General features: G+C 44.1%; 1 protein-coding gene across 1 annotated transcript in view; it reads left to right on the forward strand.

Annotated features, from left to right (window-relative positions):
* The window catches only part of DOCK2 (dedicator of cytokinesis 2), a 425,761-nt gene that overhangs the window by 33,575 nt on the left and 367,895 nt on the right, over nucleotides 1-24,291 (forward strand). Inside the window, exons 3-9 of the mRNA XM_065873738.1 lie at nucleotides 55-138; nucleotides 9,808-9,848; nucleotides 10,928-10,983; nucleotides 11,477-11,573; nucleotides 14,107-14,255; nucleotides 19,600-19,735; nucleotides 22,138-22,292. Of these exons, the coding sequence (XP_065729810.1) occupies nucleotides 55-138; nucleotides 9,808-9,848; nucleotides 10,928-10,983; nucleotides 11,477-11,573; nucleotides 14,107-14,255; nucleotides 19,600-19,735; nucleotides 22,138-22,292 (718 nt within the window). The remainder of the gene's footprint in view (nucleotides 1-54; nucleotides 139-9,807; nucleotides 9,849-10,927; nucleotides 10,984-11,476; nucleotides 11,574-14,106; nucleotides 14,256-19,599; nucleotides 19,736-22,137; nucleotides 22,293-24,291) is intronic.

The following is a 24,291-nucleotide window of genomic DNA, read 5'->3' on the forward strand; positions in this document are numbered from 1 at the left end:
CTTGGTATCCAGAGGTCTCACCAGGCTGCCTCTCTGTTCCATTTCATTTCACAGCCATATACAACTTCCAAGGGAGCGGAGTCCCCCAGCTCTCCCTGCAGATTGGCGATGTGGTGCGAATACAGGAGACCTGTGGAGGTGAGTCACTGGCCCAGGCGACCCTTGGATGCCAGGAGCTTGCTGATGGTGTTGGGACACCCCCAGGACATACCCAGCACCTCCAGCCCTCTCTTGGAACTTGCACCTCTGTGTGGTCTATTTAAATACATTTTGCTAATATTAGTATTTCAGATTTACTGAAAATAATGCTTTGTTATTGTAGGAATTCATACTTAGAAACAAAAGCCAAACCGGGTGGTCTGATGTTCATTGTGCTCTCTATTTGCCCAGGCATGGAGCTGTTGGGCCCTATGACACCTTCTAGATACACTTCTTTATTAGTTTCAACACCATTATAAAGGAATATCAGCATTATTAGGGTTTTGAAGGGTCCAGTAAATTATAATCCTGATTCCAGTTCTGCTGTACATAGCTGTGTGGTTTGGACACTGCATCTGGCCCAGGAAGCAGTACTCACTCCCTTCAGCAAGCTGGGTGCCCTGTCTTGGGCAAAATGGCATCTCTTTCTTCCCACAGAGGTGTCATCTCTTGTGAAGCCAGGTGTCTGTTGGGCTGTGTCCACCATCGTGGCGATGGTGGTGGTTTTTAAAGTTTGCACATAGGTTAATAATAGCCTTGGACTCATGAGTCAGGCCATTAGAAATCAATGTATCACCTGTCACTGATAAAATTGACATCGGGAGCACGGCTTGGGTGTAAGTGTCGAATGAGCTTGCTTATGGGCTGACTACATTCAGGCAGGCTCTCCCAGCCCTCACTGCCCAGCTGGGCCACCACAGATCTCCTCCTGCCTGGGCCTGACTATAATCCTGCTGTGTGGAGGGCGTAGAGTGTGTCCTTCCTGTGGTCAGGCAGAGCAAAGAGAAAGGAGGGCAGAGGGGGCTCTGTCCCTGTTTCCCAGCTAATCCCTCAGGTTAGGCTCTCCTGTGCTGGGATGGGGGTGAGGGGTAGGCAGGAGGCAGGTGTGCTAGTGTTAAGGAGGCCCCCTCAAGGAGAAATAGAGGGCCGGAGGAAAGGAGGATGCCTACACAGCTAGCCATCTGTGGGTTCTTAACCACATAGTGAGTACTGTGCTAAATTCCCATAACATGTTAGTCTAGTTACTCCTCACAGCACCCTGCAGGACAGGTGGTATCTTCAGCCCTAGATTAGCTATGTGCAATTAACAGAGCACCTCTGCAGATTCATGAAGGAGTGCGTGTCCACACACACACACACACACACACACACACACACACACACAAATGCAAACCAAAAAGCAAACAAACAAAATGCTTTTTGGAGGGAGAAAGAATTTGATATTTGATATTTCAAAGCAGCTTTAAAGGAATCATCATGGGGGAAATGAGAACTTTGTTCACCTTCCTTACGTTTATTTTATGCTTTAGTACTCTTGCTATTTATTTATTTATTTTTAAGGATTTCTTTTTAAAAATTATTTATTTATTTTTGGCTGCATTGGGTCCTCATTGCTGTGCGTGGGCTTTCTCTAGTTGTGGCGAGCAGGGGCTGCTCTTCATTGCAGTGCACAGGCTTCTCGTTGCGGTGGCTTCTCTTGTTGTGGAGCACAGGCTCTAGGCGCACGGGCTTCAGTACTTGTGGCATGTGGGCTCAGTAGTCGTAGCATGCGGGGTCTAGAGTACAGGCTCCGTAGGTGTGACAGACGGGCTCAGTAGTTGTGGCTCGTGGGCTCTAGAGCGCAGGCTCAGTAGTTGTGAAATGCAGGCTCCGGTAGTTGTGGCTCATGGGCTCTAGGCACGCGGGCTTCAGTAGTTGTGGCACATGGGCTCAGTAGTTGTGGCTCTTGGACTCTAGAGCTCAGGCTCAGTAGTTGTGGCTCATGAGCTCTAGGTGAGTGGGCTTCAGTAGTTGTGGCACACGGGCTCAGTAGTTGTGGCTTGTGAGCTCTAGAGCTCAGACTCAGTAGTTGTGGCCCGTGGGCTCAGTAGTTGTGGCTCATGGGCTCTAGGTGATTGGGCTTCAGTCGTTGTGGCACGTGGGCTCAGTAGTTGTGGCACATGGGCTCTAGAGTGCAGGCTCAGTGGTTGTGGCGCATGGACTTAGTTGCTCTGCGACATGTGGGATCTTCCCCGACCAGGGCTCAAACCCGTGTCCCCTGCATTGTCAGGCAGATTCTCAACCACTGCGCCACCAGGGAAGCCCACTGTTGTTATTTTGGACATCATGCACTTTTCAGTGTCCAGGCCTCTATAGTGCCCAGTCTGTTGGGCTGTGTCCTATTTTACACACACAGTGAGTGGGACTGGGGGAGGAGTAGGGGTCTGATTCCAAACACCCTGCCCTCCTCCCACAGTGCAATCCTACCCTTTACAAATGTAGTTCTACTCAGTGGCAGATAAGCAAACTCTAGGTGTCTACCAAGGGCAAAGATTGAAAATAAAAACAGCAAGCAAAACCACTCTCCTCAGTGTCACTTTTGTGCTACTGGATGCTAATCCCGAGAAACAGGCAGAGACCTCAGATTTGCAGGTGAAGGAGCAAGGCTCAGGGAAGAGAAATGACTTGCCTAGGCTCACACAGTGAACCAGTTGCTGTTCTCTCCACTCTCCTAAGACTGCTCCCTTTTCTCTACCCCGTGCCTACCAAGGCAGTGAAAAGCCTCAGAATGTTTTCTGTGTCCTACATTTTGAAATTCAGATGAGTGTTTTTTTTTTCTTTTCATGCAGTTTCCCTGGAGAAAGCGCTTCAGGGCAGGAAACTAACCACAGAGGTTGCATGTAATCAGAGCCTTTCTTTACTTTTGCCTGACCTTCAAAAACACTGCACTTGCTGACTCAAGTCACCTTTGTTTCAGGGATTAACCTCCTTGCTCTGAAGCTCTTTAGTTCTGGTTTCCCATTTAAAATTTTGTTTTATCAGTCTTATTTTAATGCATCCTTGTAATAAGCAGCCACAGTACTTTTATGGAAAGAGCTGGACATATTAATTTAGCAAGTGATTGCCAGTTCAAGACTACTTTGAAAATACATTTGGAAGTCTGTTAGACTGATTCTAGATATCTGAGGAATTGGTATGAAAATTATTAGGTTTTATCATGCACGCACTCATACCCATATAGAGTTTTCAAACTGGAATTTATAGGATCCTAAGAGTCCGTGAGGGCCTTAGATGGCTAAGGACTCGGAGATCAGGCCTGGTCTTATCTTTTTTGCATGCGGGGAGTTCTGCTTATGATTCCAGTTGAAAAACAATTCCTCTGCAGATATAAAAAAGTGAAAACCATAGTGTTAGTCAAAAATTAGTCAAAATGACATAGTAGAAAATATATGGGTGTGCTTATATCACCGTCTTGCAGAAACCTACAAAAAAAATAAAATCCAGCCAATTGAGAGATGAATCACAATGTTAAAATATAGGAATTGAAAAGCTGTGATAAGAGGAAGTACTGGCAAGCATTGAGTCCAAGTGAATTGATTTGTCAAAATTAGTGTTAAAAGTCATGATAGTTACGACTACCAAAAAGAACGTCATTGTTCGAAAACTGTAACCACCCCCCACCCCCCCCACCCCCCCCACCCCCCACCCCCCCACCCCACCCCCCCCCCCACCCCCCCCGCAAAAAAAAACGAATACAATTGAGAAGTGGAGAGGGGAATGGAATAGAATAGATATAGTCTTGAAGATTCAAAGCACATTTCTCCAGATATCAGCAAGGATTAATTCTTGGTGGTAGGAATGTGAATATTTTTATTTTGTCTTTTTCAATAATTTTAAACTCTCCCCTCTCCTCCACAAAGAGAAAAGAAAAGAAGGAAGGAAGGAAGGAAGAGAGGAAGGAAGGGAGGAAGGAAGAAAAGAAAGAAAGAAGAAAGAGAAAGAAAAGAAGTAGAAAAAGCATGGGCTTTTGAATCAGAAAGTTATTCTCTGCTCCACTTACCCACTAGCTTAGTGATCTTAGGGAAGTAAGCCTCAGTTTTCTCACCTGCAAAAACGTATTATCATCACCTTGCTTCTGGGTGTATTATGAGGATAAAATGAGAGAAGTAGAGAAGCTGTTTAGCCTCATGCCTGGCTCCTAGGTGCTCTGTGTTAAATTCCATCTCTTTCCCCCATTAAACAGAGCTACACTGAGACTGGCAGGTATGTATCTATCTTAGCCATATCGCCCAGGGAACACAGAAGGTGACCCTCTGATCGCCTGGAGTGGTTGAGGCTAGCCCTTCTTTGCCTATGCACTAAACTTACTCAGCCAGATGAATGGGGAAAACAAAAATCTGAGCTGAAACCTTAGGCATGAATGAATTTCCTTTCACTAGAGCTCTAATGGTTTTAGTATTTCCTTTTAGATAATATTTTATTGCGATAAAAACTCAAACAATTCAGAAGGGTGCCCATTACTAAGCTTTCCTAATAGACATCCTAATGCCTATTTCTTTGTCCATATTACATCTCTCAGACCGCCTCTCTTACCCAGAGGCAGCATAAACATTCTGCTTCCTGATTTTAGATGTGGAAAACACATGTGTTTATCAAGTAGTCAGAACTCCTCATGGGAGAATAAATGTGAAAAAGGAGTGTTGTTTTTCCCCAGTCACTTCCTTCAGTTATATTTGGTTGACATCTTTCCAGATATTTAACAACATCTCAAAAGAAGGCTTCAATTCCATATGCAGTTTAATGCTCCTCTCCTCCTTCCCTTTTCCTAGCTTAAACAAGGCTGGGGGTAGAGGCAGCTTGGGGTGCTCTCTCTCTGATTCTTTGACTTCCTGATCAAATACGCCAAAAGATCAGCCAGCCCCCTGCACGAATAGTCACGTAGCTGGGGAACAAGATGCCAGATGCCCGCTATATCTCTGAGTGAGTCTTCTGGACTGCACCCTTCGCGCCTGGATTTGGTCTGGGGTGAGAGAGCTCTACCATGCACTCCTAAGGCAACAACAGCTACCTCCGAAGACCAACTCCCATCTCCTGATTACTTGGACAATGGTGAGGGGATGTTCCTTTGGGGGTATCGCAGGTTACTTAGACTCTTCCTTATGGGCCCTTCAGAGGGAATGTCTGCTCCACTCTCAGTTATTTGCTACCTGACTCTTCCTTTCCAGAACAACAGCGAAGGTTCCATTCCATCTACTGATACACATACTTGCCCGGGTCATGGGGGCCCACTCTTAGTGGTGAAGAGAATGGGATTTCTAGACAGTGGTTTCCAAGGTGCTTTTGAATTTCATTTACCAGTAAAATGGAACAAGGGGAGGGGATGAGGGACGAAGTTGACATAGCTTAACCTCCTTAAGGTAAGGCATAGCTTTTATTGTCATTGTTTTCTAAAAAATGGGACTGTACTGTACTGTACATACCATTCTGAGACTCGTGCTTCTCACTTAAAAACGTCTGGAATTCCTTCTAAGCTGGCACGTGTGAATCACCTCCACCTTGGTTCAGCTGCAAAGAGCTCTGCGTGAAGAGTTCCGAATCTCCCACTTGCTGAGTGGGGTACACCCAGAGCCATGCCACCTCTTCTCTACTGAGAACTCCACCCAGAGTGATCCTGACCCACCTGAGTCCTTTGCTTTTAGGGCACGGTGGGGTGGGGGGTGGGGGACATTATGTGCACTTAAGAGGGTATTTTTTTAAAGTGCCACTTTGCAGGGAGATGGTCCTTTGTTTAGATCTGCTCTAGAAACAGGTTGGTATGAAAGGGACTCCATTTTCTTAAGTAAGGCTGTTTCATTGTAGGGAGTTGGTAAGTGGAGTTTTCTTCCCTTTTGCTTGTGGATGAGGCTAAAACGTCAGTAAACTTCCATTATGTTGAATCTGAAGAATGTTTCATTTACTTTGTTGTTATGGGAATATGTTGAAATGACATCACACACACAAAAAAAAACGCACAAAAAAACAAAAAACAGGGCTTCCCTGGTGGCACAGTGGTTGAGAGTCCACCTGCCGATGCAGGGGACACGGGTTCGTGACCCGGTCCGGGAAGATCCCACATGCCGCGGAGCGGCTGGGCCCGTGAGCCATGGCCGCTGAGCCTGCGCGTCCGGAGCCTGTGCTCCGCAACGGGAGAGGCCACAACAGTGAGAGGCTCGCGTACCGCAAAAAAAAAAAAAGGAAACTGAGGCTTAGAGAAATGCACTAACTTGTCTAAGATCACGCAGAAGTTGCAGATCTTCATTCAAATCCAGGCTTTGATTCCAGAGCTCATACCCTCAACCACTGATTGATACTGGCTTCTGTTACATTCTTCTTAATGTTATTAGATATTTCAATCAAATAGGAAAGGGAAATACACCCAGGTACACACCACTCAAATAGATATTAACATTTTTCCTTGTTTAGTTCATACATATTTTTTTAAAGAAATAAACATTTTAGGTGCAACTGAGATCCCCTGTTTACCCCTCTCCTATTCCATTCTTGTCTTTTTGTCCATTCTACAGGTAACACTCATCCTGAAATTGGTATGTCTTCTTCCAATCAAAGGTTTTGTACCTTTACCAGATGTGTTCACCTTCATAATTCTGTTTAAACAGTAGTTTGTGCAACAACCGTGTATGGTAGCTGTTATTTTCCTCATTTGACAGGTGAAAACACTGAGGCTTAAGTGACATGACCAAAGATCACATTGCCCGGAGAGGGTAGAGAGAGGACTGGATTTCTAGGATGTGGATCCTTTTTTGATGTTCTGGGATGCTTTTAACCTCTCCTCCTTTTTCCTCTCCCCACGCAACTCCTGGGTGATTAGAGAATTTAGGTACATTTCATTTTGATATTTGGAATGTGGGAAAGGAGGACAGTTGGAGTTTATCATTTTCCATAAGAATGGTAAAAAAATTTCCTTTCCTCATATTTCCCAGGATGCACATTGTGAGTTTTCTATTTATAAAGTTTTCATGGATAGGGTTAGACAAAAAAGCCTTTTCTGTTACTTAACTGAAAGGGCATTAAGCCAGGGGACACGTCCTGGGGTGTGGTAAATGCTGTGCTACCCTGAGCCCGGTTTTGATCACGGCGTCTCTTGTCATGGATTTTGCTATGTGTGCCAACTATTGTTATCTGCCCAGTCAGGTCTTGGAGTACAGCCAGATATAACTGGCCAATGACCAGACTAGGGAGTGGACATCAGGGGTCATAGAGATCAGTGATTCAGCAGGGTTGGGGATATCAGAAAAAGTCCTAAGGACAGCTCTGATGCAGTGGATGCTTTATCATCATCCAGCAAGTGGAGATGGTGGTAAGCCTGTCTCATCAAGGATCACTGGGGATTTATTTCTGAGAGCACCTAGCCCAATGTCATGTACACAGTAGGTGTACAGTCAGTGTTTGTTGAACTTAAATCTGGGAGCCAGAATGTATATGCTGGCGGTAAGCGTCAGTCGATTTCTTGCTCAGGAGTGAGTTGAAGTTTTGCAAATCAGGATACCGACAAGGGGTGGCAAGTCACTGATTCTCAAGGGTGAGAGAGGGCAATGTCACTGGAATTCAAGGGTCCCAGATGGAGCCCCTGTCGTGAAGAGCCAGATGTGGGCAGACTAGTGGTCCCTTGGTTGTTTTCCTACTATCTGGTGGATTTTGGTGGCCTTGGCCAATAAAGTGGATTCAGGTCACTGCAACCAAGAAACCCTTAACTGTATCTGTGCTTTAAGAGAACGTTATCTGTATTTGTGTTCATCACATGGGGGACAATGTGGTGGAACAGCTTTGAGGGCTGGCTTTGAAGCCACACGGACTTGCCCTTGAACCCTGGCATGTGATTTGGCGCAGTACCTCAACTGACTTGAATCTCAATTTCTTCATCTACAGAATGGGAATATTACTTAGCTCACAGTATGGATATGAGCACTGAATGAGAGAATACATGTACAACACTTAGCATATAGCTTTGTGTGCATTAAGATCCCCTGATCGATTAATGGTAGCTAGTAATGTTACAGAGATGCTCTTATATCTTGTTTGTTGAATGGGAAAGAACTGCAAATAAAGGAGGTTGTTCTAGTGCAGTACTAGAGTGTCACTTCCAGAGTCAGATGCTTGGGTTTAGGTCTTAACTGCATTACTCACTAGCTGTGTGACCATGAGCAAGTTGCTTAATCTCTCTGTGCCTCTCTATTTTCATTTGCAGAATTGAGGCAATTATAGTACCTACTTTGTAGAATCATTGTGAAGATTAATTTATAATTTGAAAAAAACAAAACAAAAAACTTTACCAGAGTTCCTGGCACACAGCAAGCACTATTATTAATATAATATAAGCATTATTGTTCACAGTTAATTATTACAGATAGTTATAGGGAAAATTATTAGAGGAGTGTGAAAATAGAATGTGTTCTTCATGAAGTAGAAAGTTGTCCACCACTGGAAGTACTTAGTGGGGTTGTAGTTTTGGGGATTCAGATGTTGGGAGGATGGAAATATTAGGCAAATACCATGCTCCTTCTTCCATTAGACAGGAAGCACAGTATGATGGCTGTGTACGTTCAGATCCTGGCACGGTTACTTACTAGTTGTGTAACTGTGGTCAAGTTACTCAACTTCTCTGTGCCTCAGGTGGGCCACTCTTCTGTAAAATGGGATAATTGAATTTCCCACCTCATGTGGTTGTTATGAGGATTAAAAGGCTTCATATATGAAGAGTGCTTAGAACGTTTTTTTATTCCAAACCTGAGATTCTTTCTCTCCAGCCTCCATTCCTTCCTTTCTCTCTCCTTCCTTTTCTCCTTCTCTCCTTCCTCTACCTTTCTGTCTTTCAAAATAGGAACCACTTTGGGCCCCTGTTGCTTTAGAACTTTCTTTATGACCTGACCCTCAAGCTGGCTCATGACTGGGAGGGTTGACTTTGCATTTTAAGTTGTTTGTTTTGGAGCTTGCACGTATGTCTGTTGAGAACATATTTCGACAACAATCTGTCAGCCCAGTAATGAGGGTTTGCTAATGAGGCGCCTGACAGACGCTTTTTATTTACAGAGATGACAAATGCCACTACTTGGCTGTGCTTGAATCATTTCAAAGGCCAGTAGGCTCATTATAGTCATCAATACTTGCTATACTGAGGTTCATTTTGTCCGAGGACTGTGTATAATTTGGATCTCTGTTAATTGAGTCATTTTTGATATTCCTGCAAAGGGAAGAATCTTGTAAAATTCCTGTCGTTTTACCCATCCCTGAACTTGTCTGTTTTGTAATGACTAACTTCTGCAAATCACATTTTAGACACAATTTACTGCTGTTAGAACTGCGGCCATTATTTTAGGATGTTCGCCAAACCCCCTAAGACATTCTCAGCCTTTCTGTGTCCCTAAGGCAGAGGTTGAAAACATGCATATGAACACAGGAAGGACCCAGGCAGTTAATGGAAATAAGTGAGGGGCTAGGTAGAGGCTGGTGAGTTGGAGGCGCCTGCTTTGTCTGATGGGACCAGCTGCTTCTCCCCACTAGCCAACTGCAACCATGCGGGAGCACTGGCCACCATCTCTGGGCCTCCTGTTCTTTCAAAAGAAGGATGAAATTTGCATTTTTCTGTGAAATCCCTGTATTTGTGGATGCTTTTTGGAGATGTTGGCCACTAATTCAAGAAACTGTTGAATCCTAGGGCTTTGATCTGTACTTAAGGTCTAAAGCACTTCTCAATAGTTTCTTTGCCAGTGAAAAACAAACAGCAACAACAAAACCCAGCAAGGAACTTGTACGAATAGATGAAAAACCTGTTTCTTTGTTTTCTCTTTGCAGACTGGTATAGGGGATACCTTCTAAAGCACAAAATGTTGCAGGTGAGGTCAATTTGTTTTTATCTGGGACAATATTGGATGTCTGTACATGACCCTGCCAGCCCCCTGGGCACTCATCTCCCACTGCTGCTCCTCTGCAGACTGATTCCATTCCTCCCTCCTTGTGTCCTGTGATTTCCTCGCTGTGCCTCAGTGGCTTCCCCTTTCACTCATTCTTTAAGGTCAACCTCCAGAGCTCTCTTCTCCCCGAAACTTTTCCTAATATGCCAGTCACATATGATTTTTCGAGTCCCGTGGAATCGTGCATTTTTTATTTGAAATTTATCCCCTACTGCCTTTCTTTAGCATTGCTTGGGGCATTCATCATTTCCTCACCTATGTGTGCAGCGTGACTCAGAAGGGACAGGTCCAGTCTCCGCCCTCAGGGAGTTCCCCTGCCGCAGCCCCACAGCACACCGCCATCTCCATGGGAGCAAGCGCCTGCTTTGCTCATCTCTCTACATCTCACATCGTCTAGCGCAGTGACCGGATGTCCCCAGTGTACACGCTGGCTGAATTTATGAAGGAATTTCCAAGTAGTTGATCAACTTCTCTTCATGGAGCTAAGCTTATAGAGCAAGGAAATAATAGATGCTTTTTCCTTCCTCCATCATGAACAATAAAATAAATCCAGAGAGAAAGAGATCTCAAATCAAAGCAACCCATATGCAACCAGGGACACTGTTGCCTCAGGACCTGACCTTTCCTGACTGTGAAGGGTGGCTGCTGTCCCAGGCAGGAGAGGCGAGAGGCAGAACACTTTTCTCCCTTAGAGTGAGTCTTTCAGGCACTCCAGCCTTGCCCATCTGATAGGATGAGTGTCCGCAATGGGGTTGGAGCATCCTTTGGAATCTGGGGTTACTGTGGGATCCTGAACAACTGATAAAGAACTGGAGAGGAACCAGACCTAAAAGAGTAGATTTGGCACCTACCACTTGTTCTCTTGGACTGAGATTATTCCTGTAAAGTTTGAGGTTTTTACCAGCTAGCAGCTTTTGGAAAAATCATGAAGACCCGGGGTCAGTTTTTTTCTGTAGGGACAAGTCATGCTATCTCACCTTGTCTTATCTTATCCCCAACAGGGCATTTTTCCTAAATCCTTTATCCACATCAAAGAAGTGACAGTGGAGAAAAAAAGGTATTTGCCATCCTTCCCCACACTTGACCCTCCAGTGGCTCATGGATGTCACTGTCCTGTCTACTTTGAAAACCTGACTTGGCAGATGTGAAGGATGCTCAGCCGATCCGTCTTCTTTGTGCTGTGTTTATTCATCTTCTTTCCCTCACTGGATGGGAGATCCAGTGCAAATTGATTCGTGTTCAGATCTGATTCTGATGGGGTATTAGTAAATTTGGAGAATCAAACTTTTCACTGGCAGCTGCCTTTGAACTGAATTAAAGTAGATTACTCCTGAATAATGAGCTTGGAGGGCCCACCCAGGGAAGGAGGACATTAAAAAGGAAGTCCCTTGCATCTGCATAATGTAATTAGTGTCGATATTAGAGGCGGTTTAGTCTCCTGCCAGGAAGGCCCCTCTCAGCAGCTGTAGCTTAATGCAAATTTGCCAACATCTTATCTTGTTAGCACCTGGGTCTCAATTTCACACCATTTTCTCTCCCACCTTACATAGAAATATCGAGAACATTATTCCTGCAGAAATTCCTCTGGCACAAGAAGTGACAACGACACTTTGGGAATGGGGCAGCATCTGGAAACAGCTCTACATGGTAAGACTCAAAACCCTGCTCCCTGGGATGGAAGCTTCTTGCAGTTTTTGGCTTGGTTCAAATATGGAAGTTAGCCTTGACATAGTATAGCAAACAGTATGAGGCTATCAAGGCCCAGAGAAGTTAGGTGACTTTCTCAAAGCCATACAGCGAGCTAGTGACAGAGCCGTAGTGAATGGGCATCTGGTGTGATCCTTCTATTTTTTTTTAAACTACTGAAAAAATCATCAAACTTGAGTATGCTTAAGAATCACCTGGAGAGCTATTAAAAATTCAGCTTCCTTCAATGGGACTCTGCATTTTAATAAACTTAGAGATTTTGATTTGGTGGTCTGCCGATAACACGTTGAGAAATACTGTTCTCGTATATTAATTAACTAATGACTGTTGTCCTCAGATCTATGAGGGAGCTTTGACCCTGGAAAACAAAGAGCGTATTTTATACGAGTTTTCCCTGTATTGAAGTAAATCTAATTTAAAATCCTCCTTTGATGTTTCTAAAACTAATGAAAGTGAGCAGCTAAGAAAACCATTAAACTGAGAGTGAAAATGTCAACCAAGGCTTACTGCATATTTGTTACAGCATCGTGTACACCTGCTGTTGCACACGCTCTGTTTGTAGAGTCACATTTTATGGTCATAAATGTTGACTCCCATGTGGATATTTCATAATATATGGTAATGGGCATATTCAGTTACCATTCTATAAGTTTCCCAAAGGTTGTTAGGACAGTTTAGGGGGCAAACAGCAGACTTGAGGCTAAAGTGATTTATTATTTATTTCTACCACCCCTTTTACACATCCCATACACAGGCACCGTGGAAACTTGGCGTTTTCCTTAAGAAATCTTTGAATTGCAAGTCCATCGTGCCCTTTACCCTAGTAAAGTGATCCTTAAACCTCCAGTTTCATGATTCTTACCATATCTGCATACCACCCATGAAGTATTTACTTAAAACCTAAGTTGTCTCCCTTTTTAGTAAACTTAAATGACTTACATAAGGAACTTTACAACATGCTGTGTCATTCCAACAATCCTCCAACTCTCCAACACCAACTGGATGCCCTATAATTCAATTCAATTCAGTTCTAACACTGACTCCCCAGAGTTTAAGGGCTCAGTTCTACACGACTGCCCTCTCTTCAGATGCCAGTTGCAAGTCCCGGGTCCCAGGCTCCCCACACATCTGTCCAACTTGGTACAAATTCGGGAACTCCCACAACACCCCTCCAACCTCACCTCAGGTTCCGTGTGTCGTTAGAACAACGCATAAAACTCAGGAAAGTACTACTTTTACAGTTTTATTATAAAGGATACAACTCAGGAACAGCCAATGGAAGAGAGACACAGAGGAAGGTACTGGGGTAGCGATGGGCACAGAGTTTCCATGCCTTCCCCAGGGAAGGCGTGCCACCCTCCCAGCACATCAATATGTTTACCTTCTGGGAAGGTACTAGAACCTCGTTGTTCAAGAGTTTTTATCCGCATTTTATTACATAGGCATGATTAAATGATTGAATCAAGTTCCAACCCTTCTAACCTCCCTGGAGGTTGGGGGTTGGAGCTGGAAGTTCCAACCCTCTAACCACATGGTTGGTTCCTCTGACAGCCAGCCCCCATTCTTGAAGCTCTCTAGGACTCATCTCATTAGCACAGACTCAGGTCTGGTCAAAAGGGGCTCGTTGTGAATAAGAAAAGACACGTCTATCACTTAGAAAATTCCAAGCATTTTAAGAGCTCTGTGCCAGAATCTGGGGAGAAAGACCCCATAGGCATATATACTTTTATCACTTCACACGTGCTTCCCAAATGCACAGCGAAAAGCACTTGGCACAATTAGAACATTATTCAAATAAATACATGAAAACAAAACAATGTCATCTAATAGTACCTGTCAAAAGCTCGGAGCCAAAGAACTTCTCTCTCTTTTTGTTAAAAAAAAAAAGAAATTAACAAATGTGAGAGAGGGGTTAAAGTCATATTGCCATGAAACTGCAACTTTCTCTTGCCCTTAAACAGAAGGATGGGAAGAGACTAGAGGAGAATCACCATATGGGTCCCTAATATGTGTCTTTGTACCACCAAAACCATCTCATGTCCCTTGGGTTGTATGCATGTTACACTTGGGGGAACACTGCCCTAGAAACAGGCCTTTTGCACCAGAGCCGTGGCCCTGGTTCTCAGCCTTAAAGGGCCTGGCCTCTGAGACATGCATTGCAGCAGATGTTCATGGCATTCCTGTTCAACATGTAACTTTTTGGATAAGAGTCAGAAATAACCCCTCTTTTTTTAAGCCAGGAAGTGATTGGGATTATTACTTTTGCTTTTGAGAAACCCCTGTGGCCCTGGGGGAGGAAACATGTCAATGACTCAGACCATCACCCAATCCCTTCACAGCTGGGTAGGGGCCAAGAGAGGCACTCGAGCCATGGGCCCTGAACATGCATGCTTGACTTTGGCCCAGTTTGCCAGATGGAGGCCCAAGACCTTCGGTGCAGGTGACTGCGATTGTTTCCTGTTTCTGCTCCTAGGCCAGCAGAAAGGAGCGGTTCCAACAGGTGCAGTCCATGATGTACGACCTGATGGACTGGCGGTCACAGCTCCTCTCAGGAACTTTGCCCAAGGACGAGCTGAAGGAACTGAAGCAGAAAGTCACGTCCAGAATTGATTATGGCAACAAGTAATGTCTCTTTCCTCCAAAAAGATGTTTTCTTTCCCCACCCACCCCACTTCTTCCCCTTCTTCCTACGAGAAGCTAGGTTTCATTTTTAGATGCGCGTTTGCCACTTTCTATTTGGGAGAAGGCTGTAACCAACGACCGTGCTTGTGTGCCTTTGCTATCACTCTCGCGGGACCCAGGGACATGCAAGCGGAGAGAGGCTTGCTTATCCAGTGGTTATTAGCCGGCTAGAGATTTAGGACACTCATTTAACCTACTTCCAAGGGGCTGGGGAGCACAGTCATGCTGGTTCACTTTCGGCTTAGTTGTCATTTTATTCCTGCATTTACAAAGCTCTCTCTTAAATCTCAATGTGAGACTTAATGTCCCTTCCTCATCCTACATTAATCTAAGCCACATGCCATCAGCTAACTCATATGCACAGTTACAAAAGCATTTCCTCAAAGGGAAAGAAGCAGAAATCGGTTAGTTTGAATGCTGTGAAGTTAAGGAGAGTGTGAAACAATTTTTTGAGGCAGGACAATGCACTAATAATAATAGTAATGATAATAACATTATAACTAACACTAACACCTAATCCAAGCTTATCATGCACCAGTCTTTAGCTTTGTGTTTCACATCCATTGTCTTATTTAATTCTTTTTTTTTTTAATTTTTAAATTTTATTTATTTTTTGGCTGTGTTGGGTCTTTGTTGCTGTGCGCGGCTTTCTCTAGTTGTGGTTTGTTGCGGTGTGCAGGCTTCTCATTGCGGTGGCTTCTCTTATTGTGGAGCACAGGCTCCAGGCGCGTGGGTCTCAGTAGCTGTGACTCGCGGGCTCTAGAGTGCCGGCTCAGTAGTTGTGGTGCACGGGCTTAGTTGCTCCGCGGCATGTGGGATCTTCCCGGACCAGCACTCAAACCCGTGTCCCCTGTATTGGCAGGTGGATTCTTAACCACTGCACTACCAGGGAAGCCCCTCTTATTTAATTCTTATAACAACTCTATGAGGCATGCAGTTTTAGTATCCTCATTTTTTCAGATGAAGAAGGTGAGGCTCTTAAAGAGGTTAACTAACAGGTCCAAAGTCACATAGCTAGTAAATGGCAGAATCAGAATTTAGACCAGGCAGTCTGACTCTAGAGCCCCTGGGCCTCACCATTATACTAGTTGGATAACATTTGAGAACTGTAAAGGCCCTCCCCGTCCTGATTATGTGAATGCTTTCCAAACATCCTACTTATTTGTTTATTCATCCCAACAACAAACATGTATTAAGCACTTATGATTGGCCTGATTTCCTGCTAGGTTTTTTGAGGCCACAGAAATAAAAGTTCCTGTACACTAAGGGACCACAGTCCAGTTAAGAGTGAGCTACAAGTAAACTATTGATATGTATTGTGGTAACTTTGATGGCTTAGGAGGCAAGAGCATTCTTAATTCAATTTGGAGAAGGAAGTCAAGGAAGGCTTCCTGGAGGAGGTGACCACAGTTAAATTTTGAAAGATAAAGAAGTGTTAAGTAGGTTTTTAAAAAAAGGGAGGCTGAGAGTGCATGAGAAAACATAGCATGTTCAGAAGACTGCAAAGTGGATCAGAAGCCTGGAACGTAGGGCCTGAGGGGGAAGTGGAAAGAGCCTATTAAGTGGGAATAAAAAAAAGAAATATTCCTAGCAGCCAGGCTTCCTTGCCTTTGTCACACGCACTAGGAAGATGATCCAAAGAGGAAAGCCAGTGGGTCCAACTTATGGCTGCTTCCCATCCCAGGAGCACGATCCCTCTGCTGGTTCCCCTGCTGGCAGCTGGCAGGCGAGTCCAAATCTGCTTAGCGTGCTCATCATCCCAAAGTGACAGGAAGGGTTTGCTCTGCAGCTGTTGCTGCCATTGGTACAGTGATATCTTTAGCTGAGCATGGTTGCAGCTGGGATGTGGGAATTGAGGACGTTTTGCTGCTTTCCAGTAATGGCATCTGTGACCTTCAGATGTTTCCTCATGGGGGCTTCTGACAATAAAGACCAAGGATGGAAAAAATGGTCACCACTCTTAGGAAGCCTTCCCTGATTTTCCTCCACCCGCCCCCGGCTGGGTTAGGCACTCTTGCAGGCCCTTAGCACCCTGACCAGTAATTACCTCCTTACTGGCCTGTCTCCCATGCTGTGTTGGGAGCTCCTCTAAGGCAGATTCATTTCTATGTGCTGGGCATAGGATCTGCATGCAGTAGGTGAATCGTGGTGAAAGGAGAAAGAGGATCCTGCCTAAATCAGCCTCCCTCTACAGCATCGCCTGGATCAGCACCGTGCTTTCAGTTTCAGTCAGTTGCCTTTGGGGAAGTGAGAGACATCCTCGGAGACAGAGGCCCTGAGCTAAGGGGCCCCTTGTTTCTTGCTTCACTTCCCTGATGACTTCAGCTGGAAGTGAGAGAGATTTGTGCACCTTAAATTAATATAGGCCTGGTGTCTCGGGGGTTCAGAGCTCTGATATGGGATAGGCAGCTTCCTGCAAACCAGAAGGCCAGATTTCAGGTCAGAGTGTCAGGAAGAGCATGAGGACCATCAGCCTCAGGCTGTGAGAGTCAGGGAAGCAGGACTCTGAGTCTTGGAGGACTGGTCAGAATCAGCCTGTTTCTTCCCCCAGAAATTTCCATTCCTTCCTTCAGCCATCAAACTTTCGTCGAGTACCCGAGAGGCCCTCAGCACACAGACATTTACAAAATACAGCCTCTCTATGCAACAACAACAACAAAAGGCAAGCAAAGAGAACTAATAATAACTTTCTGAGTGCTTACTGTCTGCCAGGTACAGTTTTAAGCACTTTCCATGCATTAACTCGGTTAAGTCTCGAGACAACTCTGTGAGGCAGGTGCTATTATCATCCCTATTTCTTAGATGAGGAAATGGAGGCTCACAGGCTGATTAGGTCATTTTGCCCAAGATGCACTGGAATTTGAACCAGGTAGCTTGGCTCCAGAGTTCAAGCACTTAACCACTGCATTCTACTGCCTCCTGTGGACTATGAGGATTAGTAAGAGAAAGAGAAGTAAGCAGACAGTTGAGTAAGAAGTCACGCGTTTCATGAGAGGAGGAAGTGTGAACAAGAGGGTGGGAGGAGACAGGGCAGGGGGTGACACCTGCCCTGCATCACACAACACTGGCAGGAATTATTAGGTGAAGAAATTTAGAGAAAGAGAGAGAGGGAAGTTGAGAGGAGCTGAGAGATGAGCATGAATATGGAGAGGAAGGTAGACAGGGGCTGGAATCGCGAGGGCATGAGTACCAGGTGGAAAAGTTCAGATTTGTCCAGAGAGCGATGGGGAGCCACAGAAAAAGCCATTTCTGTTTTCTTCACCTTAAAAATTTTTAGTGTTTTGAAAAAGGCATACAGTGAGGACTTCCTCCCCTGCCCTCGTCTTGGGTTCATTTTATCACTTTCTTGAACAGAGAGAGCAGTGGGGCTACCTTCTAAGGAGAAACTGTCAAAATGCTCAGTTCTCCAAAATGAATGGTTTGCTGTCCTATTGGGAAGAAGCCTCTCCTGATCTTGGGTCATGGGAATCCCATCAATCCTGCCCCTTGTCTACTAAAGCTTCCAAGTTTCAAATGAAACTGGTAATGGACAAGGTCTTTGGTATCCAAGGAGTGAGGAATCCTCAAATGATTCCTTCAAATCCCAAGACAGCTTGGACCCGGGAGAATGTTTTATTCATACATTTTAGAACCGAATCCACTTTGATAAATTTCGAAGAGAAAGGAGCTAGAGAGATCTCGGCATTAAATTACGTATTGACTGTGCTTCGTCTTTTCCCAGGTCGTGAGAGCCTCTGCTCAGCATTAGTTGAATACATTTATTCCCCCGTAGCATTGCCCATTCAGCAGCATGGCTGTGCAACATTATGAGTCATATCTAGTTGGAAGTTAATTTCCTAATGAATGTGGACAAATGGGTGAACTTTGGCTCCCTTCTGTTTGCATTTGGATGACATGAGAGATCTGCCTCTCAATTCAGTTGACAAATAAGAGATGAAAACGTAGTCTCCTTCATCTGTCCTTGCTGCCCTGACCCCGTCTGGTGCTTGGTGGTAGTGGTGCCTAAGCAGGACCACCGTTGTTCCTCTCAGAGTCTCCATCAGCCCACCGCCCCCTCCCCTGTTTGTATGGACAACTGAGGTCCTCCATGTCAACATCAGATGCAAAAGCAGCTTCAGGTTAGGACCTGTGCAAACATAACCCCTGTCCACAAACCCAGTGCTGCCTCTGCGAGCCTCCTATCTTGAAAGTATACCATAAAGGTTAAGAGTGCAGACTAGGATGCCGTATTACTTTTTACTAGCTATGTGACCTGGGGTAAATTATCCTCAGTCTTTTCTTCATCTGTAAAATGCAGGTATTAATAGTACTTCCCTCACAGCGTTGTTACAAGAGTTAAATGCCTTAATATGTGTGAAGAATTTAAGGTACCGCTCATCGCAAGTGCTGTGTGACTATTTTGCTGTTACTAGTATTATTGATGCCAATCGGAATGGCAGATGCAGTTGAAACAAATCAATACCAAACAGGGAAAATCTTGTGACCTGGAAGTCACAGAGCTAAAGAGCACACTGTGGGTAACAATGGATATATGTGAGATTTCTCCCGCAATGACTATTTTCAAGGTATCATTGAATAAGCGGTACATGAATACCTTCTCTGCATATGTATTATATATCATACTATATTATGTTATGTTATATAAACATTAAACAAATAGAGATAAGGCAAAATTCTCCCTTGACCCCTCCACCCCTCCTAGTCCCAGTGCCCTACCTCTCCTCACAGGCACGCATGTTGGTAGTTTGGTGCATTTTGTCCATACCTTTCTCTCTGTACATGCACCCAGGTAACATACCTCCCTTGGTTTCTTTGTTTGCTTGTTTTTTACTTAAAACACACTGTATGCATCTTTCCATACTTGACTTTTTTTCTTCACTAATACATATCATTAAACATATCAAAGCTATATCATATTTTTAAAACCCAACTACATAGAATTCCATTACAGATGACAGTTTGTCATTCCGCCTTTGACTGACATTTTAGTTTTTTTCAACACTTTGCTGATGCAACACACATCCTTGTTCATTGTTTTTCTAAGTTCAGTATCACAGGAAATACACATTAAAATTTTCTTAATACACACTACCACAGTACCTCCCAGAAAGGCTGAGCTATATCAGTGTGACTCCCAGCTGTGTTCAAGGCTGTCTGTATAGAGCTGTGCTATGGGAGCCTATGATCCTCAGAAATCAGGTGAGCTTTCTGGTAGAAACTTCTCACCAGCGTTCTACAGGCTTCAACCTCCCTTGATTTATCATCTCACATTTTTGCTTTTCAGAATCCTTGAGCTTGATCTGATTGTCAGAGATGAAGATGGAAATATCTTGGACCCTGATAATACCAGCGTCATCAGCTTGTTCCATGCACACCAAGAAGCGACTGATAAAATCACAGAGCGTATCAAGGAAGAGATGGTGAGCTTTGTGAACTAGGCTTGGCCAAGTGAAGCAGGCTTTTAGCACATCATAAGCTTAAAATAATAATCTAATTAACCAGACTATATATTATTCAAAGGGACATCTGTCCTATGACCTGAGATCCTCAGTAACCACATGCATTTTATTGTGTTTTTGTACTTGGATCTTGATTCATTCCACAACCAGCCCCCAGGTGGTTTAATGCCAGGCAAGTTTCCTGTTCTCACGGACCTTTTGTATTCCAGAGAGGAAAAAAGAAGAAATGTTAAAAATGTAAATAATTCCAGAGGGCGATAAGTTGCTAAAAGGCAATCAATTAGTGTTATGTGAATCAGAGTGAATCAGGAGCTATTTTAAAAGGTACCATCAGGAAAGGCCTCTCCCAGGAGGGACATCTGAGACGACACTTGTATAATGTGAAGGCAGCAGGCCTGGGAAAATCTGGGGACAAGATGTTCAATGCAGGGGGATCAGCAAGTGCAAAGGCCCCGAAGTAGGACTGAGTTTTGAATGTTCAAGGAGTAGGAAGGTCAGTATGGATGGGCCATAATGAACAGTGGAAGAGTGAAGGCAATGCTTTGGAGAGGTAGGTAGCAGGAGCCAGTTCTCATAGGACCTAAGGGTCATAGGGAAGAGCTAAAATATTATTCCAACTGTGGTAAGAAGCCAATAAAAGATTCCAAGGAAACAATCTTTACAAGGTTAACATAATCTGATTTATATTTTTAAAAGTATTTTATCCACTGTGTATTGTTTGAAAGCAACTTTATTTTTGGCTCTACTAGGATATAATTTTCATACAATAAAATGAATTCATTTAAAATTACAGTCTAATGGATCTTATTAATACGTAGTGTTGGACAGACTCTACCGCAACCAAGATATAGAATAGCTCCATGATCCTAAAAGTTTCTTTGAGTTCCTTTGCAGTCAACCCCCTTCCCCAGTCCCAAGCCCCAGGCAACTCCTTTTGTGAGACTATATTTTGTCTTATCTAGAATTTAATAAAAATGGAATCATATGTCTTTTTTTATAAATTTATTTATTTATTTAATATATATTTTTTATTTTTGGCTGTATTGGGTCTTCGTTGCTGCATGTAGGCTTTCTCTATTTCCGGCGAGTGGGGGCTATTCTTTGATGGGGTGTGCGGTCTTCTCATTGCGGTGGCTTCTCTTGTTGTGGAGCACGGGCTCTAGGTGCGTGGGCTTCAGTAGTTGTGACACGTGGGCTTCAGTAGTTGTGACACGTGGGCTCAGTAGTTGTGGCGCACGGGCTTAGTTGCTCTGTGGCATGTGGGTTATTCCTGGACCAGGGCTTGAACCTGCATCCCCTGCATTGGCAGGTGATTCTTAACTGCTGCACCACCAGGGAAGTCCCATATGGTTTTTGTGTTTGACTTCTTTTACTCAGCATGCTGTTTTTGAAGTTCATGTTGTTGTATGTATTAATGTTTTTTCCTTTTCATTGCTGAGTTGCTATACCATTGACCAGTTGCCAATGGTATATATCATTGATCAGTTGTTGAATATGTGGGTTGTTTCTAATTCAGGGCTATTGTAACTAATAACACTGTGAACATTTTCATATAAATCTTTGTGTGGGCATATGATTTTAATTTTTCTGGATAATAATCATTGGAGCATATATGATAAGTACATATTTAACTTTTTCAGGTACCAACATACTATTTCCCAAAAGGCCTGTACAATTTTGCATTCCCATCAGCAATCTATGGGAGTGCCAGTTCCTCTACATTCTTGTTAGCACTTGATATTGTCAGTCTTTTAACTTTAGCCATTCTAGTGGTTGTGTAGTGGTATCTCACTGTTGTTTTGAATGTCCCTGAATGACTAGTGATTTTGAGCATCTCTTCATGTGCTTACTGGCCTGTACCATCTGTATCTTTTTTTTGTGAAGTGTCTGTTCAGATACCTTGCCCATTTTCATTGGGTTGATTTTTTTGACATTGAGTTGTAAGAACTCTTTGTATATTCTGGATACAAATTCTTTATCAGATACATGTTTTGCAAATAAATTTTCTCCCGGTGTGTACCTGGACTTTCAGTTTCTTAAGTGTGTCTTTCAAAAAGCAAAATTTTTAGTTTTGATAAAGTCTGTTTAAGCATTTTTTTTCTTTTATAGTTTGTGCTTTTTATGACACTAAACTTTATGTGGAAGTCTGGGTCATTTGTGGTATTTCCCAAGATCAAGGCCAAGAGAGTCAAAGTGACTTGACTCAGACAGCAGGAACTTTTGGTGGAAGGCCTGGATATAATGCTGAAATCTTTAGGCTTGAAACTTACATGATTCTTAATATTCAGGGCCATCTTTCTGTTGTCCTAAGTGGTGCTGTGCTAATTTTCTCCATTTTCCTCCCTTTTCCTTCCACCTCTCAGTCAAAAGATCAGCCTGATTATGGAATGTATTCCCGGATCTCCTCATCCCCTACCCACAGCCTCTATGTCTTTGTGAGAAACTTTGTGTGCAGAATTGGGGAAGACGCTGAGCTTTTCATGTCCCTCTATGACCCCAACAAGCAAATGGTCATAAGGTAAGTGTTCAACATTGCCTGACTTCTCTGTATTCGGGAGGTTGGAGTTGGCAGAGCTCAGAGTGCCTTTTCCTTCCACCATCACTTGTGGAGAAATTCCCACCCAGTTGAGAAACAGTCTAGCTGAGAATGTGGAAATAACTTCTTCTTTTAGGGTGTGGGAGTCAGGTGGAAATGTTACTTTCACCACTTTTTTTTCCCCCAGAGTAGGGTTATGGTTACACTGTAGGGTTTTGTAAACAGTTCTTTGATTACTGGAAAACAACCAGAAATAACAAGATTCAGACAGGTAGCACTGAATAGAATAAAAATACCTATTTTAAAAGGAGAGTTAACAAATGAAACAAATGAAACAGGGTGAAAACGCCCTGTCCTCAATGGCAGTAGCAGGCTAAGAGTGTGGGCTCTGGAATCTGCGTGGGTTCACATCGTGCCCCCACCATTTACTCTTTCTTGACCTTGGGCACGTTGTTAATCTTTCTTAAGCCTGAGTTTCCCATTTGCAAAATATAAGTGTCAACCTCACGGGGTCATTTCTTTTAGTTAGACTTTAATAAGAAAAAGCACAGGAAGCACAGGGCCTGGCACATGGTACTCCAAGTGGCAGTGGTTATCACTGTTACTACCTTAATTAATTGTTCTTGGAAATGGAAAAAGTAAGGGAACTTCCAGGTACCTCAGCTCGAAGAAGGGAAAACACGTTTGGGAATCTCCAGAGGAAAGACTTTGATGTACTTCTGGCCCCCACCGCCAGCCCTGGCGTCTGCTTGTGACTCAGTCCATCCTTCCTCCCAGGTGACCACTGCCTGTCCCCTCCAGTGGGCTTCTGAGCCAACACGTGGTCCTGTATTTGAGATCCCAGTTAACGCAGTACAGTGGAGCTGGGGCATGATCCTTCTGCTTCTATGGAGAAAATGATATCTTCTTACCTTGGTTGTGTTGATGATTAAAGGAGATAACATATATAGTTCCTACTGAATTATAAAATTCACTTTAGAAAATAACGGCTCTCATGGAGACATTTAGTAAACATAGAGGGGCTGTCCATCTAAGAAGACGGAACTGAGGTCTCTATATGATCTCACATAATCGTCATTACTCCATGTGATTTGGGTGAGAAAGTGAGGCTCAGAGAGGTCAGGTGACTTGCTCAAAGGCACATATATTTATAAATGGCAGAGCTGAGCTGTCCACCCAAGTCCATCTGACTCCAAAGATAAGCTAGTTTCCAGTTTAGGCTGTCACCAAGGAAAGAGTTGTATCAAATATCCTCAGTGGTTCTCACCAGGGTCTTAGCACTGTTGCGGTGGAAAGCTATTCTTTATAGCAAACTTAAATCCCTAATTTAAAGAATGAGCCCAGCTCATCTGGCTAGGCCTCAGCAGACACTGTGAACAAGTATACCTGCTCCCTTAGATCCCACTTTGAGATGGTCTGCGTGTCATAGGCCCCTTGCTGTTCCCTGTCAGCTGCTCCAAGGCACCTGTGACAAAGATCCCAAAAGCACTCCCTGCCTCTCAGAAAACACAAGGATTCCTCATGGCTGAATGGACAAGGGTGCCTGGCCTGCTGGCTCATCTAAGTGATGGATGGCCTGAACCAGCCCCGTGGAGGGAGGCAGTGGATCAGTGAGGTGGCAGCTCTGTTCCCCGATGCGCCACACCGAATGATGCGCTCGATGGGCCATGCCTGAGTGATGCCTCTGAGAGTGCCAGAGACACAGGGAAGCCCTCGGGAGAGTGAGGGCTGAGGAGGAGGGGGACAAAGGGGCAGAACCCCGCCCCCTCCCCCGCCCCGAGAATAAAGAAAAAAAGAGTAGAAAACAAAGAAAGAAGAGAAGAGGCATGATACAGGAAAGGGGCAGGGGATCTTGGAAGCACTCCCCAAGTCGGTCTGACTCTGGGTAGCTGTTCTCTCCCTAAGAAACCAAATTTCTCCATATTCCTGCCTTCCCTAGCCAGCGTGTACACACAGTGAGCCACAGGCAAGTTAGGGCATC

Source organism: Phocoena phocoena, chromosome 3 (assembly GCF_963924675.1).
Source record: "Phocoena phocoena chromosome 3, mPhoPho1.1, whole genome shotgun sequence".
NCBI lineage: Eukaryota > Metazoa > Chordata > Mammalia > Artiodactyla > Phocoenidae > Phocoena > Phocoena phocoena.